We start from the raw sequence: 17,260 nt of genomic DNA on the forward strand, positions 1-17,260 counted from the left end.
CTTGTATATCTGCTATTTTTTTGAAAAATCAAGATTTATTTAGCAAATCTTTGAATATAGCCTATATTTTGAAAGCGAACATTAGTAACTCAAATCTTTGCGTCAGAGGGGTCCCTGATACATAATATTTGGAGATGGGGGTCGGCGGCCCAAATTCATATAATTCTATGCTAGGGGTCCTTGACATGAAAAAGGTTTGAGAACCACTGACATAGAGACATGAGTTTTTCAAAAAACCTTGTAGCAGATCTACAAGCTCGGGCTTGCCGTGTATATCTGCTGTTTTTCACTAGTTACAGCATAAAATAATGGTTAAAATCGGTTAAAATCTGACGCGACAGTCGACAGACACAAATGCGCTCCAGGTCTAAATGGGTTAAGTGCTGACATCTTTACCATTGAGCTAATAGAGCCGGCCTGCTTGCTCAGGGGATAAATTGAATCTTGACCATCAGGTCACAATTCATGTCAGAGGACCTTTGACACGAACCGTCTCACTAGAAGAGCAGGGAGACAAAATACAATCACCCCAATTGCATAAGTTATATTTTATTAACATCCTCTGCCACACAGATTGGACAAAATTACATTTTATCCATAAAAAAAAACAATACATTGTGAGGCTTTAAGTACAATTCTGAGGTACAGTATTTTACTTTACTTGAAATTTCATTTGTCAATAATTTGCTTCTACTCAAGTCCATACATTTCAGAGGCATTTTTTACTCCACTATTCATTACTTTTATTTTGGTACAGTATATTATTGATGCCAATACTTTTGTACTTTTACTCCAGTTACATTCTGAATACAGGACTTTTACTTGTAACAGTATACTTATATTGTGAAGTTGCTACTTTTCATTCAGTATAAAATCGGAGTTCTTAATTCTTTCACCACTGTTTATTCCTCATAATTCATCATATAGAATGTCACTGTCACTATCGGGTGGAAACCTTGTATGTCCAAAACCATGGAAAAGGTTCCTTGTGTTACAATGGATTCGATATGTATAAAACCCAGACAGACTTCACTTAACCACTGTCAACTTTCACAAATGTTTTTTTGTTCAAAATAGGAAAAGTAGCTGATCTATAAGCTCACGATGCGTTGAACTTGCAATGTTATGCATTGAGAGCTTATGGGCTGTTCTTGACTACTTTTGTGTGACACAGTAGCTTGGGCGAAGTATGGACTACTTTTATGAAAACAATATAAAATACTGAAGTATGGAGATACAAGCTTTGTGCCCGACAGCTACACCATCAGTTTAAAAAGCATACCGTCGTTGTCGAGTGGAAACCTTGTACTGTATGTTCAAAACGTTTTAAGATAGTGAAAATAGCCGATCTATAAGCACACAACGCCTCGCATCACGAGGCGTTGTGTGCTTGTAGGTCTGCTATTTTCACTAGATTTGTGCGACAGTCTCGTATGATGAACATAATATGTTATATTTCAAATATACACATTTGAAACTTGGAGATACGAGGTTTCTGCCTGAAGGCTCATGTATACTCCAGGTGAAGTGATAGCTCTTCACTTTTTAGGTCATAAGCTGGTGATGACAAGTGGTGACGTCGGAAAGTAAAAGCTGAGGAGATGTGTCAGGGTTTGCGGTGAAGCCTCTTCACCGCGGCTAATGACGTAATGTAGCTTTCTGACTTTAGAAAACGACACTGCGGTGATAGCTGCTCACTCCACCCTGGACTATGAATGAGCCTTGACAAGTGACGATACAGATTATCATCATGGAAGTGCAGTGGGTCGTCGCTGGTCACGCGACCATCAGTCCTCATCACGTCCAATCGCGTGTTTGTATTCCGGTCGTCGTGGTAATGACGACACTTTGACCGTTGACCTCCATCAGTCCCACAGGAAGTGTCTCTGTGACTCCCATGATGTCACTTCCTCTGTGTAAACAAGAAGAATCCATGGCAAACCGCCGTTCCTCCGCGTCACGGAGCAGCCGGCTACGACGGCGGATTTCTGAACGAACCTGTGGAGAAAAATAAAAGAATTACAGTTTATGCCAATTCATTCCTCCCACTGCTTGTCACTGCTGTTGTGTCCCACCGGGAGGATGTAGTAGAGACTTCGTCCTACTCCACCCGTTCAACATGCCCCGCTGACCAGCCGATTTTGGATAACCAAACCACGCCCCCGGAGAGCCGCTGTAATCCAAACCGCGCCCCCCGACCGTGCTTTTTGTAGGCTGTAATACTCGCTGGCTTTATGCTGGCATAACAGTAACAAGCCCACCACCTATATGCACAAGTAGGCTAGTAGTTGTAAAACATATATTATATTCTAAAATAATGCTTCTATGCCAATAGAATGGCAGAGATGAGCCAGTGGTGAATGGACAGAGGCTAATCACTCTGACGGCTCATCTCTGCCATTCAGGTGGCATAGAAGTATGTATGCACTATTTTATAATCTAATATCTTTTTTACAACTTCAGACATGCTATACTTTTATCTAATTGCAATTTTCTAATGGTAATTCACTCTTAGATAAGCTCAGTTGACAGTGCAGGCATCCGTCATGCTGCAATGTGGGAGGGAAGCACATCGGTCAAATGGACGATGTTCATTGAGCTGGAACAAATGGCCGAAGCAGCTGAGTAGCTCAGACCATAGGAGACACTTAAGACTCTGTAGCTGAGACCATAGGAGCAGGGGCGTCACAAGGGGGGGAAAGTTACCAGGGCCCAAGGTGGAGGGGCCTTAATTATTTTATACTTTATCTATTGAAAAATAGCAGAGCTTGTAGATCTGCTATTTTTGAAAAGTCATGAAAATGTGAGCAAATCTTTGAATTTCTTTTTTCTTCTGGGGCGTCCCTGGAACTAAATATTTTGAGATGGGAAACATAGGTTTTTCAAAAACCTTAGAAGGACTTGCACAAATCTTCATGATTTTTCAAAAATAGCAGATATACAAGCTCGCAGCGCGGCACTCAGTGCAGGGCTGTGAGCTTGGATATCTGCTATTTTTCAGTAGTTAAAGCACAAAATAACGCGTAATTATGCGTTCCCAGTCTAAATGGGTTAAACCTCCTCCCTCTATGAAGAACATTCATGGGGTGAACGCAGTGAATCCTTGTACCCAGGGCCCAGGATTTGGTGTGACACCCCTGCATAGCAGACAGGAGACTTAAGGAGTCCATTCCGTTACAATTAAATTCACTCCTTCTATCCTCTGTCTAATCAGTGGCTCTGTTCCTCAATCAGTATCGGTTGGCTGGACTCTCTCTCTGTCTCTATCTCTGTATCTCACTATTTCTCTATCTCTCTCTGTGTGTATCTCAAAGTGATAAGAATTATTCACTGGCATGGCATGATGAAAGCTTTCTTACAGCTTAAGACACCACACCAATACATGTCTCTCTCACACGCACGCACGCACGTACACACACACGTACGCGTGCCAAAACCACATCAAAGCACGCCTGAATAGCACGCATCAATTCTCTGCCAAAATGTAAAGCTGATCTTAAATCTTGGCTTCATTTATTAAATACTAATTGGAGCCAGGGGTACACTGGACATGCCCTTGGCAACATGGCTCATTTCAGCTTGGACATGTGTCTTGTCCAACGTGTGCTGTTCTTAACTGTCTACGTATATTAGTAATTATTATTGCATGTTTGTATGTTTGTATAGACCAGTGGTTCCAAACCTGTATAACTATAACAAGTTGAAACCTTTTTGTGTTTAATCCATTTTGGCACTTTTTAATCGGCGATATAGTGCTTGTAATTATTGCCAATAAAGCATTCTATCTAATGTATCTACGCACACACAGATGGACGGACACATACACAGACTTAAGGTGGTTTTGTGTATTCAGTCTAAATGTATAGAACGCAAGTCTGTCCACCACCAGTCCACCACGGCTCCGGCACGTAGCTGTGTCTTGGGCAGTGCTGTTGTTGTTTGACAGTAACTCTCTTTGGACCACTTCCCTGTCATTTCCCACAGCCACACCTATACGCAGAGCAGTGCCGCTTTCATTGGCTTCACGGAGCTCACGGACGGTTAAGATTTGAATGAAGTTGGTTGAGATGGACTTTATTCAAATTAGATCCGTCCTTATCAGTCAGATACGGCACATCAGCGGGAACTTTGCACTAGACCAGGGGTAGGCAACCTTATGCACGAGTGCCAACATTGGCACAGGGGAGGGTGATCACTGGCACACTGGCAGAAGAGTGAGAGAGAGGATTTATATTTTAAAATAAACTATTGTTTTAAACGTGGTCAATTAAATCAAGTCACCTAACTTGCAGCAATTACATTCCTGCACATAATTCTCCATTCATTAAAATCATGTGACATGGGGAGGGAATCGGGGAGATAGTTGGACTATTGCTCTAATGATCATTATGTCCTAACAATCAAAATGAATTTTTGATGGGGTGTAATTTTTGATGGGATGTGTCATTAAAATGTATGTTGACAATGACATGGCACACTTAGTATCTAGAAGGGAAAAAAAGGCACTTAATTTCAAAAAGGTTGCTGACCCCTGCACTAAACGGACGGTCACGCATGCCCCCATTGGAAATGAATGGGATTCGTGCGTTCACACAGATTTCACAGAGTGGGTGTGAAAGAGGCTTGGTGCATCATTACACACCTCTGCTGAGCAGCTGCAGGTTGCGCCCCTCCTCCTGGACCTGCAGCTGCAGCACCTGCTGCAGCAGCTCCTGTCTCAGGGTGTCCTGCACCAGACCCATCCTCTGGAGCTTCTCCCCGTTCAGCCTTAACAGAGCACGACCTGAGAGGAGAGAGAGGAGAGAAGTATTCCATTAAAACCCACCAGACCCATCCAATGGAGCTTCTCCCCGTTCAGCCTTAACAGAGCACGACCTGAGAGGAGAGAGAGGAGAGAAGTATTCCATTAAAACCCACCAGACCCATCCAATGGAGCTTCTCCCCGTTCAGCCTTAACAGAGCACGACCTGAGAGGAGAGGAGAGAAGTATTCCATTAAAACCCACCAGACCCATCCAATGGAGCTTCTCCCCGTTCAGCCTTAACAGAGCACGACCTGAGAGGAGAGAGAGGAGAGAAGTATTCCATTAAAACCCACCAGACCCATCCAATGGAGCTTCTCCCTGTTCAGCCTTAACAGAGCACGACCTGGGAGGAGAGAGAGGAGAGAAGTACTCCATTAAAACCCACCAGACCCATCCTCTGGGGGCGTACTTCATTAAAACGTGTGGTTAACGTAACCTGACTCAACCAGATGGTGGCAGCAGTGCGCACCGCCCTTCCTTACCATCTGACACCGCTCTGGGAGAGTTGATAACACTCGTAAAAGTCCCAGGCCGGACGAATCAGCTGCAGCTATGGGCGGGCTCTGAGTGGCTCTGAGCCAATAGAGTCTGACTGTAGATCACGTGGAAACCCAGGAGGCGGATTCCGGGTGTAACGTCATGCAGACAGGCCAATATGAGTGGTTGGAGTTGGCACTCCCAGACTGTGATAGACAGACGGCCCCATACAATCACCTGCTAAAAAACGTGAAAAAATGGCCCGCCTCCTACATCGGTTTGGTTGGAATAAATCCAGATGGTAAAAGCAGGGCGGTATGCAGGCATATGCACTGCTGCCACCATCTGGCGCAGTCAGGTTATGGTTAACGTGGGTTAAAAATAATCTACATTTTTTAAAGGATTTTTCAAAAATGTTCAAAAATAGCAGGTGTACAAGCTTGCAGCGCTATACAAAGTGACGTACAGTACATAGCAGTTGTGAGGACAGTGTCTCTGTGATGTCATAGTGTCAGAATGTGATTCAGAATGTGATGTCATAGTGCGACGTAAATTGTTTTTGTCTTGCAATGCAACAAATACAAAATATTATTATTGAACTCAAGTCTCCATGGCTTGAGTAATCAATAAAAAAAAATCCTTTTGGGGGTGAACTACTCCGTTAACGGTCCGTTCCCTTAACAAGTTCCCTTTCATGATTCCTATAGGGGGTTCCAAATGGACCCTTACAGATATGGGGGTTCTTGAAAAGTTTGAGAACCACCGGTACAATTACAGTACCAGCTCTGACAGTGTGATAAAAAAGGTTCCAAATGTGATGGAACCCATTCTGGTTCCTCCCGATTCCTCCTGTTCCGGATCCCAACCCTGAGTGTGATGTCATAGTGTCATAGTGTGATGTCATAGCGTCCCCGTGTGACATCATAGCATCCTAGTGTGATGTCATACCTGTGATGGCGTGCTGAGAGAAGGCCTCCACGTATGTCAGGTAGTTGTGAGGACAGTGTTTCTTCAGCCACCTGCACACGTCCTGTTGGGACCACACCACCACGGGACGCACCAGGCTGGGCTGCACCGGACTGGTGTGATACAGCCCGTAGTTATCACTGTGGGAACCACGCTGGAGAGAGAGAGACAGCACACACACACACACACACACACACACACGCACACGCACACGCACACGCACACGCACACACACACACACACACACGTTTCCATTACTATGGGTAACTCAGTTAACTCAGTTAACCACTAACTCAGGGGTTTTCAAAGTGGGTGACGGGGCACCCTGGGGTGCCGCGACGGCAGTCCAGGGGTGCCGCGGCACTTGAAAAAATATTTAGTGTCCTTTTAAACTTGAAGTACAAAGTTATTTTCAGTCAGTTCTAACCAAAATGGCTATTATCTCAACGTTTTCCTCAAAACATAATCACTAAAATATCGTCACTGTCGGGCAGAAACCTCGTATCTCCAAGTTTCAAATGTGTACGTCTTTTGGTAAAGCAAAGTCCTGCTTCATCATATAAGACTGTCGCACAAGTCTTATAAAAACAGACGATCTACAAGCACACAACATTGCGAGGCGTTGTATGCTTGTAGATCGGCTGTTTTCACTAGTTTAGTACATTTTATAGATGATAAATACAAAACGAACGGTTTTGGACATACAAGGTTTCCACCCGACAACGACGATATGCTATAACTATAAGGTGCTGGGAGTGAAAAATATAATGTAGGGGTGCCTCGGATTAAAAAGATATTTATGGGGTGCCCTGAGACAAAAAGGTTTGGGAACCCCTGCTATAACTGATCAACAAATGAATCATCATTTTAGGATATAGCTGAACATTGGCGCAAAATAGAAAGCAGATCTATGAGCTCAATCTCCCGTGATCCTTTGGGTGATGTCATCAAGAAGGCAGAAACCTTCGTTGGCTTCTTTCTCTATGCATTGTTCTGCAGAATAACAGCTTTATCTCAGAATCTTTCTCAGCTAAACAATTAATCATATTCCTGGCACCAAAAGTGTTCAAAGTTCAATGAGAACAATACAAAAATAATACAAGCTTACAAGGGGACCAGCAGTGAGACAAAGAAGTGAAAACACAAAAACTGCTCGGAAAAAGACAGAAAAAAAATAATCGGCTCCCAATCAGAACTAAATCATATAGGCTACAGTGAAGAGGAATATTCATCTCTAAAGTATTGGTAAGGAAATAGCTTTGGTTCTCACAATGTCTATTTATCAAATCCTACTATACTTGTGGGGAGTCCTCACAAGTATAGTAATATAATCGCACACACACATGCACGCACGCGCACGCACGCACACACACACACACGAAGAGAGTGAGAAAGTGATAGAAGCCAACTGGTATAACACCCAGCATTAAACATTAAACAAAGCATGTGCAGAACCCACCAGAGGAGTGGTCAATGGACTCCATATTGCAGCTCAGTGATTCTCTGTCGTTTCAAGGACCCATCGTTTCATTATCAAATGAATACTTTGATCATTCAGTCACTTTTTAAATGTCCTAATGAGATGACGCCATAATGTGAATGTCTTACACACACTAACCCTCTGCTAAGATCAAACAAAACTCCCTCTAAAACTCGCTCTCAAGCCTTTCTGGAAGAGGCTTGAAAATATCAAAAGGCAGCACTGCCCCCAGCACGTAGTAGTGCACGCAATGACTAATACCAGTAAGACGCCCTAAGGGAGAGAAGCGAACACGGGCCAATTGTTTTCGTATAGACCAGGGCTACTCAACTTACTGTAAGTTTGGCTCTGGGGCCACTCAGCACAATACAAAAAGTCCAAGGGCTGCAAGCTAAAAATGACGGCCCTATTCTGGACGTTTAGACAATGATTTTGTGACACACTACATGAGTAGTCTAAAAATTAAGGAAACACACAGAAAACAGCCACATTTCCATAATGTAAGGCCAAGCCTCATTGAACAAAAATATCGTCATGGAATGATTAATGATGAAATTATGAAGTTTCTTCTTTTGGAACAAACAAATTAGCAGAGTCTTGTATAAAACAAGACAAAAATTGTTTCCTAGTGGTTTTGGAGAGAAACTGAAAAATCTGAAATGATTTGTCCAGGCTGAAAGTAGACAAAATTAAATATATGTATTGGTATGACCATGACAGGCATTTATTTGTTTTGTTTAGAGAGGGTTGTTTTAATATTAATGGCAAATTCAAAATAATCTATTCTTCACCCCAGAGAGAGAGAGAGAGAGAGAGAGAGAGAGAGAGAGAGAGAGTTTTTGTTTTAACATTGCTATCATTGTAACTACAAACTGACACATTCAATGGATGTCTCTGTGTAATAAATTATTTGTGTGGGGGTCTCATTTTCCAACAGCAAAATAATGTAAATCCGTGGTTCTCAAACACTTGCATGTGAAGGATTGATACAGTACATATCAGGCAACAGAGTAGACCAGGGACACAGCCTGAAAAGTCAGGGAACTCTTCAAGTAGGGCATTCATTTACAAAAAAAATATATAAACTCAAACACTTTTTTTTTTTTCAAAAAAGTGTACAGAAAGTGTTCAAATTATGTTTTTATGTGGCCACACCCACCAGTTCATTAAGTAGGCTATGCCTGGTTGTCAGGTGGGTGGTGACCCAGCTGAAGTCAGCCACACCCACAGTGATGGGTGAATGGTAAAAGGGGAGGGGGTGAGTTTATGATGTCATTAAATCTGTGTTTTTCGACTGGGCCATTTGACTCAGTGGCTTTCAGCTTTCAGTTAGAAACATTGCAAGCAAGCATTTGCTTTGCACGAAAAACATTCCTTGGGGTGTAGGTGGCTCCCACAAAACTGTGAAAAGTGATGACTCGTCACTAAACCATAGTTTTATGGGGGCGTTTTTAGCCCAAGGAATGTTTTTCATGCTAAACAAATGCTTGCAATGGATTCAGAATCATGAAAAACACCTAGTTTGACCCCTCACATGCTAGTTAAAGCATATTTATTTGGTGTGTTTTATCCTGTATAGTTAAGTTAATGGGGACCCCAACTTTCAGCAGCTGTCACGGAGTCTTTGTGAGATGTGTTACTAGACACCTTTACAAGGTAAGGAATTTATTCCAGGATTTGACACTATTTCTGAAGTTATCCCCCGACTAATAAAACAGAAGAAAGTACAAAACAATGGCACCACCTCTTTAAAACATTGTTTTAAGAGCTTTCTGCCCCAGCAGTCTTACTGTATATATCTCTCTCTTATCGGGCAGAGGCAGCGCTCTGTGTTCTTCTGTGTTTTAAAGGAGCTGTCACAAGGATAAAGCCGTCGGGCACAGCTATAGCGATGTGAACACCCAGAGATTTACCCATCAGTCAGTTTGGAGAACAAACAGTTTGTTCGCTGGGTGACAGTAACGGTTGTAACAGTGTGCCAGGAGACAATGTTCCTGCAGGGCATTAGATAACAATAATGGAGTCCACACACTGAGGATAACATTCTAGATGACCTGATCTGCCTGCCGCACACTGATGAGTGATGACAAGCCCAATGGAAAGGAGAAACCTTTCATCTCCATATTTTGAAGATGGGGTGGAATAGAATAGAATAGAACTTTATTGTCACATCACATGAATTACACGTAAAACAGTGGGTGAAAAACATTGCAGTGCAGCATAAAACAACAGAAGCAGTTAAAAGTGATAAAGTGCTAAATCTCGAGAAACGTTCATTTAAAACCGTAGAAATATGAAGATATAAAACTGCCATACCACAGTTGTGTGCCTTTTTCTGTTTTGTACGTGTCTAAGCAGTTACCATTACTCTAATAATAATAAATGGTTATAATATGCAAATATGTCTTCCCTGTGTATTTTTGGTTTCTCCCTGACAGCTTAAAGGCCCAATCGAAAGACACCACTGTAGTGACACACTAAAATCATCCCCATCCCCTTATTATCACACAACAACACTGTGGGTGTGGCTGACTTCAGCTGAAAACCAGGTATACTTAATGAACTGGTGGGTATGAAAAACATAATTTTAACACTTTCTGTACAATCTGAAAAAGATCTTCCTCAAAGTATAATCATAATACCCGATGATGACGGGTATTTAACCTTTTGTTTTTCTCTCAAGGGTGCCCAAAAGGTAGATTGTGATACTAGTAGATCACAAGGGCAAGTGCTGGTGACTCCATGCCCCTATAAAGAATTATCATGAAAATGTTCCTGATTGGCATCAAAAACTTCCTTCGCATTGAATGCTGAATAAAAAAAAAAGAAAAAAAAACTTCCTTCGCGGCTTCTACAGTATAACTCACAATGCAAGGCTTTTCCTATTAAGAGTGTTGCCTCGCAAATATCAGTAGTAGGATTACCAAGTTATATGTGCCCGGCAAAGAAGCTGAAAACCTACTGTACCACTAGCTCCCATAGAGAATGGGAGGAATATATTTGTTTCACTACATCCCATTCCAAGTGTGCTTGCCTATTGCCTGCATGTCACCATTTAAAAAAAGAGGACATTTTTAACAACCCCCTCAGTATATTCAGCAATGGATCCAATTTGTTTTGGTTGGTAGATCTTATTGAGCTGGTCATGTTAAAAGTAGTTCTCAAATCAAAAAAGTGTGGGCACCCCTACTTGATCAAACTACAGCATCACACAAAAGTATCGAGCATGTAAGATCTGCATTTAATGTATTTGTTTTGCAATTTTTTAATTTGGATCCTGAAAAGTAACCGTTCTGGACATACGGTAATGACACTGTCACAAAAGCTGTGACGACAGTCAGTAAAGTGCATGCATGGGATTACATGACTAGCTCTGAATGGAATGTGTCTGTTGAGAAGACAAACAACATGGTGGCTGGGCAGAGGGAAACACCTGGCCTGCTCATCTGAAGTGTTGACATGTGGGTGATGACAACAGTCAGTCAATATGTTATTGTCACTTGCCATGCTGTAGACATCAAAGGGGGCTTGAGCCCTGCCCCTTTATCTGTCTGTAAAAAGTGCTCTCCAGAACATGAATGCAGTTTTTACTATGTTGAAAGAAATGCAAATGCACCCTTTCCATGTCATACCTGAAGGCAGCATTCAAGAGAATTGCCTTGTCCAAACTCTCCCGGACTTGAATGCAGCATCTTATGTTGAAAGAATTGCCCTCTCTGTGTATAAATCCATGCCACACACCACATCTCCAGTATTGACTTGATTATGCTTAGTTCAGTATGGTATCAAGCACCGAAAATAGCCAGGCTCACAACGTGAGCTTGGAGGTCTGCTATTTTCTATATTTTCACCAAAAGGCCCTTTTAGGAATTTCAGCCCCTGCCTCTCTAGCATTCTCTGCACGTCCCTGTCGTCACTGTCACCTCATTATGTCCCAAACTGTTACCTTTCAAATTCAAAAGCATCAAAAGTAGCAGATCTACAAGCTCAATTTGTGACACTGTAGTATGATCAAGTAGCTCAGTAGGGCATAGGGCTGTCACGATTATGACATTTTACATGACGATTAATTGTCACTCAAATAATTGCGGTTGACGATTTAATTGTTTTTTTGTCGTTGACAATTACACTTCTGTTTGGCTTGTAGGCTTTAAAGTTGTCAGATATGACATGGCAGATATTACACATTAATTTACAAATAAATGACTGAGATATTTGACAACTTTATACTAAGAACATTGACACTAATTTTGAAAATGTTTGAAAATACTGATCTACAAGCGCACAATGGGTTGCAACATGGAAACGATTATGACAAAATGATTGTGATTATGTCAAATAATTGCGGTTAGATGATTATGTAATAATTGTGACACGCCTAATGGGGCATTCATTCACGAAAAAAAAAAAGCACAAAAGTTAGAATATGGAGACAGCGACAATATTATCTTTATATTATGTCTTTATAACCAGCTATAAAAAAATATGATCAGGGAAGATATCAAAAGCAGAAGGAAATGTGTATTGCTATGCATTCATACCGTATGTGCATGTGTACTGTGTGTGTGCGTGTGTGCGTGCGTGCGTGCGCTTTAGTGGTGACTTTTGCAACGTGAACAAATGCCTTGTGATAAGGCTTTTGTTGCAAAGCAATTTCCACACAAGGACAAAATAAAGTGTCTGTCTAGCATATGCTATAGGGTTACTGTATGTCAACGTAAAGCATATTTCCCACAAGGGATAAAACGGTCTCCAGCAAAGTGCTTTGTAGGGATAGATAAAAAGAAAACAACAACAACATCCTAAGTAAGCGAGAGTAGACAATACGGGACAAAACAAACACAATGCAATACAATAATGGCAGTGTACTGTAGAGCGCCGGTGCGTGCGATGAGGGAGTGTGCTGTGTTGTGGGGTATATTGTTTCATTTTGCTTCTGCAGGCTGTTCAGTGCCGTAATGGATCTGGTAATGGTTCCATCTCCACACAAGGGCCCGTGTTCCTGATGTGTCCTGAAGAGACAGCCAGGTTATATACGGCTAAAAGCTGCTGCTCTGCAGTGGCGGATCACAAAGTGCTCGACCTTAGTACTCGAGTCAGAGTAGATACAGTATAGGCCTGTGGTTCTCAAACTTGGGGTCAGGACCCCACGTGGGGTCCCCAAATTATTTTATGGGGTCCCCAGACGATTAGCTTAATGTAAAAGCAATGTCTCACTCAACGGTAAACAAACCTACATAATTGTATACAGGGTATCTGCACATTTATAAACTGACAATTTATGGACTTTCAAAAGCGTTTTAATACCAAACTGGCCAAACTGTCAAATATGAAGTAAGCAAGAGGGGAAACATTGTGAAAATAGCAGATCTATATGCTCACAATGCCTCGCAGTGCGAGGCGTTGTGAGCATGTTGATCTGCTATGGACGAGGGAGATACTAGACTTTTGAGGCCATCGGGCTGAGGCATTGAGTCACTCTGCTACTGTACGTGTAGCGATCATAGCGTTGCACCAACCAAGAAGAGACAACAAACAAACCCCAGAGCACGCAATGGGAGAAGAAGCCCTGGCCCAGTGGATGGGACATTTAGATTAAAAAGAACTCACTTATTGATTCACTCGTATCGTATACCAAAATGTGTTATTTACTTGGGGAATAAAATATTACAAATCCTCTGATTAATTAGGTAACATTTTTAAATAGCTAGATCTCTCTCTCCCTTCCTAGAAATGTGAGGTGGAAGTCAAAAGTGCAACAATAAATCTTTGAAATGCAGTAAAAGTATCCAAAAAAAATCAAACCTAGTGTGAAGTGAGCAGTGCTATTTATGAGTTAATTTCATCAAGTGTCCCGCTAGTCAATCACAGCACGTCCTGCGAAGCTTGGCCAATGGGACCCTGGGCGTACGTACAACAAACTTTGAGCCCCGGACATTTTTTTAACAAATTTTTCCCCCCAGTTTTTGACCGGACATTTTACACAACAAACGTTGACACGTTTGTGCCAGGATGTAGGCCATATTTAGACCTGATGTAGCCTCACTTCAGTTTACTTAAAGCCCCGGACATTTTTTAGCACGATTTTCCCTTCGGCTTTTGACAGGACAAAGCCAGATGTTGGAGCTATATCTCCTGTTCCAGGAGCACCGCTCAAAAGTACAAAGTAACGTAAAGATACAAAAAACAGCACACATAGACATCAAAGGGGACTTGAGCCCCTGCCCTTTTATCTGCCTGTAAAAAACGCCCTCTCCAGACCATGAATGCAATTTTTACTATGGTGAAAGAAATGCAAATGCCCTCTTTCCATGCCATACCTGAAGGCAGCATTCAAGAGAATTGCCTTGTCCAAACTCTACTGAACTCGAATGTAGAATCGTATGTTGAAAGAATTGCCCTCACTGTGTAGAAATCCATGCGGTAAGTCACATCTCGAGTATTGACTTATTTATGCTTAGTTCAGTGTGGTATCAAGCATCGAAAATAGCCAACCTCCAAGCTCACAACGTGTTGCAGCGCAGCGCGTTGAGTGCTTGGAGGTCTGCTATTTTCTATGTTTTCACCAAAAGTGCCCTTTTAGAAATTTCAGCCCCTGTCTCTCTAACATTCTCTGCACGTCCCTGAAAAACAGCACAGAATTCAAGTAAATGTACTTCATTCGTAACGGTCCCACCGGTGCCTGAAGATACAGTGAAGTTAAAAAGCTGCTGCTCTGTGATGGATCAGCTGAGCCGCTCTGATAATGCAATGTTCAGGGAAACAGCACACACAGCATTGCATTGTCGTAGTTCTCCAACTTCTCTGGCTTCAGTTCAACCTTTTCCCGGAGTTCTGAATCCAAGTCCTACAGGAGCACCTTTACCTGCCAACAACATCCTACTATAAAGTGAAGCTGAGCAGTGTTTGTCGACTAAAACTATGACTAAAAAGGTTTGTCCACTAGGGGCGCCTGGTGGCCTAGTGGACCAGGCGCATACCATATGGGCATTGCCATTTCGGCATCCATGCCTTCGGTGTCGTCGGTTCGATTCCCGATCCGGGTGACCTTTGCCTCATGTCACTCCCTGTCTCTCCCCCATTTCCTGTCAGTCTACTGTCCTATCCAATAAAGGCAAAAAGCCCAAAAACAAATCTTTAAAATAATAATAATAAAAAAAAAGGTTAGTCGATTAACTTTTTTACACTGACAAAAACTAAATAAAAACAACCTCAAAACTAAGCTATGGTCATTAAAACTGTGATTATATACAGTATATTTTGAGAATTTCGTCGATGAATGAAAATGAAGACTAAAATGTTAGGGAGGGACTTGTGGAGAAGAGATCAAGTAGTGCCACACAACGTTGTGAGCTGGTAGATCTGCTATTTTGGGCACACAGCTGGGTATAAATCAGGCTTTTCAACAACATCACTGCCGACCAACGTACATTTTAGTCGACTAAATCAACTGTAGATTTAGTCGACAAAAATCTTATGATATTGAGTAAACTAAAACTACGCTAAAACTAAAACATACCAGATGACCTTAACATGGCTAAAACTAAATGGATTAAAAAAAAATCAACACTAAAGTGATGGAGTGTCTGTCTTGAGCAATTGATTTGAACTGGTGACTATTAACACATGAAGACGGTGAGGAAGCCGTTTTATTTTATCTTTTTCATTTTTGTCACTTTTGGATTTGAGGATTGGTCAAACTTCACGTGATAGCATAGGATATCAATAGGCAACCACACTTGCAATTTCCCAGGATTGCACCGCTCTCGTTAATGGTTACACTGCAACCTGCAGAAGAGCGAGGTGAATCGTGATCTGTGGTTCGTGAATCCGTGGCAGCAGATTCAGCATGCATCTTCTGTTGCTGTTGGTACGGCTACCAGTTCCCACCTGACGTTGGATGGGAGTTCTGACTGTTCCAGACCATACTGAATAACTGCCAGCTTGCATAATGACTTCAGTGTAGGACTCAAATCTAAGATGTACAGATCATCAGAGCATGTATCGTCAGCTTTGTATCCTCCAGGGAGGATGATACGATCTCCCACCATGCAGCAGCACACCCAACACATCTGAGGCGGGCCTTTCCCCTTCGGATTAACCCTCGTCCAGGACAAGGTCTCTGGGTTGAATTTCCAAAGGTCATTGAAGGTTTTTATTACAATGGGGGAGCTGTACTTATTTGGTGGCACCAATTTGGTGCCACCAAATATGTACAGCTCCCCATTGTAAGCAAAGGCTGAGTGACCGTAGCGTCCTTCTGGAAGAAACTGTGGAGAGGGTGTGCTCAGCCAGCAGTTGGTTTCTGTGTCAAACACTCTGATGTTGTTGTCCTGGTTCACGCTGCCCCCGAATACAAACATCTTCGTCCCGATGATGGTGGCAGAGTGACCTGAAGAAAATGGTGCCTGAGCGCCTCTGGTGACAATTAAAGACCAGACCATTGTGGTGGTGTCCAACTTGTAGATGTCATTAGTGTGCCCCGTCTGGCTGGATCCTCCATAAACATACATGACCTTACCCAAGACGCTGGCTGAGTGGTTGCGCTTCCCCTCTGGAACGGTCCCAGAAACCCTGGGCTTGAGCCATCTGTGGGTGTCGACATAAAAGGCATAGAGCACGTTGGAGATATCCGATGTCCACTTATTCCCTCCCCACACGTAGATGATATTATCTATCGTTACAGCTGTTTGGCCCAAGCGCTTGGGGGGAACCACAAGGGCTTGTTCTCCCTTTCCAGATGTCACTGGGTGCAGCTTCCTCCAGCGTAAAGTGACTGTGTTGAAAACGTGCACAATCAGCTGAACCTTGCTGTCGTTAGCGAAGGTGTACACCTCGTAGCCTATTGCAACAGCCAAAGGAAGGTCATGTTTTGGTAGTGCATTTGGGTACACTGTCCATCTGAACATTTCTCACAGTGCAGATGAAATAAAATATGTTTCTTCAAGCGTTGCTTCTGTAAAAGTCAGCAGTCCTATTGTGCATGCTATTACTTATGGGTTCAGTGGCGGAAATGTCATGCAAAGTCTGACCAATCAAAAATTTCAATCCTCATACCACTGTTGTATATTTGATGTTTGTACAAAAGAAGCTGCTACTCTTATTATTGTACCACTTCATTGCCTTAAATGCTTCACTTGAAAATCAAATAAACAAAGTTTAAAAAAAAAAAAAAAAGTCTGACCAATCAACAAAGGTCACGTCACTGTGTATGGGCATGAAAGGGATTGTATGTATGAAGTCAGATGTGATAGACATCATAGGATTGTCACATAACAAATAACTGAGTAAGCATGTTTGGGGTCTCATAGCATATCTCCATATACAGTACATGGATCTCCATATATGGGTAACTGGTCCGATATACATCACTGGACAGACGGCCAAGACGTCGCCCTGAGGCGTCTTACTAGTATTACACGTTAAATAATCTGTACATTGAAACTATACAAACCAGGAGCCAAAAAAGGAACCTGGCATCTGTCTACATATAACTTTAACCTTTACATAAGCCTGCAAGGAGAGTTAACATT

At 42.3% G+C, this 17,260-nt stretch overlaps 1 protein-coding gene across 1 annotated transcript in view; it reads right to left on the reverse strand.

Moving 5' to 3' along the window:
• Positions 1-1,865: 1,865 nt before the first annotated feature.
• samd10a (sterile alpha motif domain containing 10a) overlaps positions 1,866-17,260 on the reverse strand; it is a gene marked incomplete at both ends in the record, with an annotated part of 31,567 nt that continues 16,172 nt past the window's right edge. Inside the window, 3 exons of the mRNA XM_080732536.1 lie at positions 1,866-1,998; positions 4,639-4,783; positions 6,230-6,401. Of these exons, the coding sequence (XP_080588662.1) occupies positions 1,866-1,998; positions 4,639-4,783; positions 6,230-6,401 (450 nt within the window). The remainder of the gene's footprint in view (positions 1,999-4,638; positions 4,784-6,229; positions 6,402-17,260) is intronic.

Source organism: Nannobrachium achirus, assembly GCF_963921795.1.
Source record: "Nannobrachium achirus genome assembly, chromosome: 9".
In the NCBI taxonomy this organism is placed as follows: Eukaryota; Metazoa; Chordata; class Actinopteri; order Myctophiformes; family Myctophidae; genus Nannobrachium; species Nannobrachium achirus.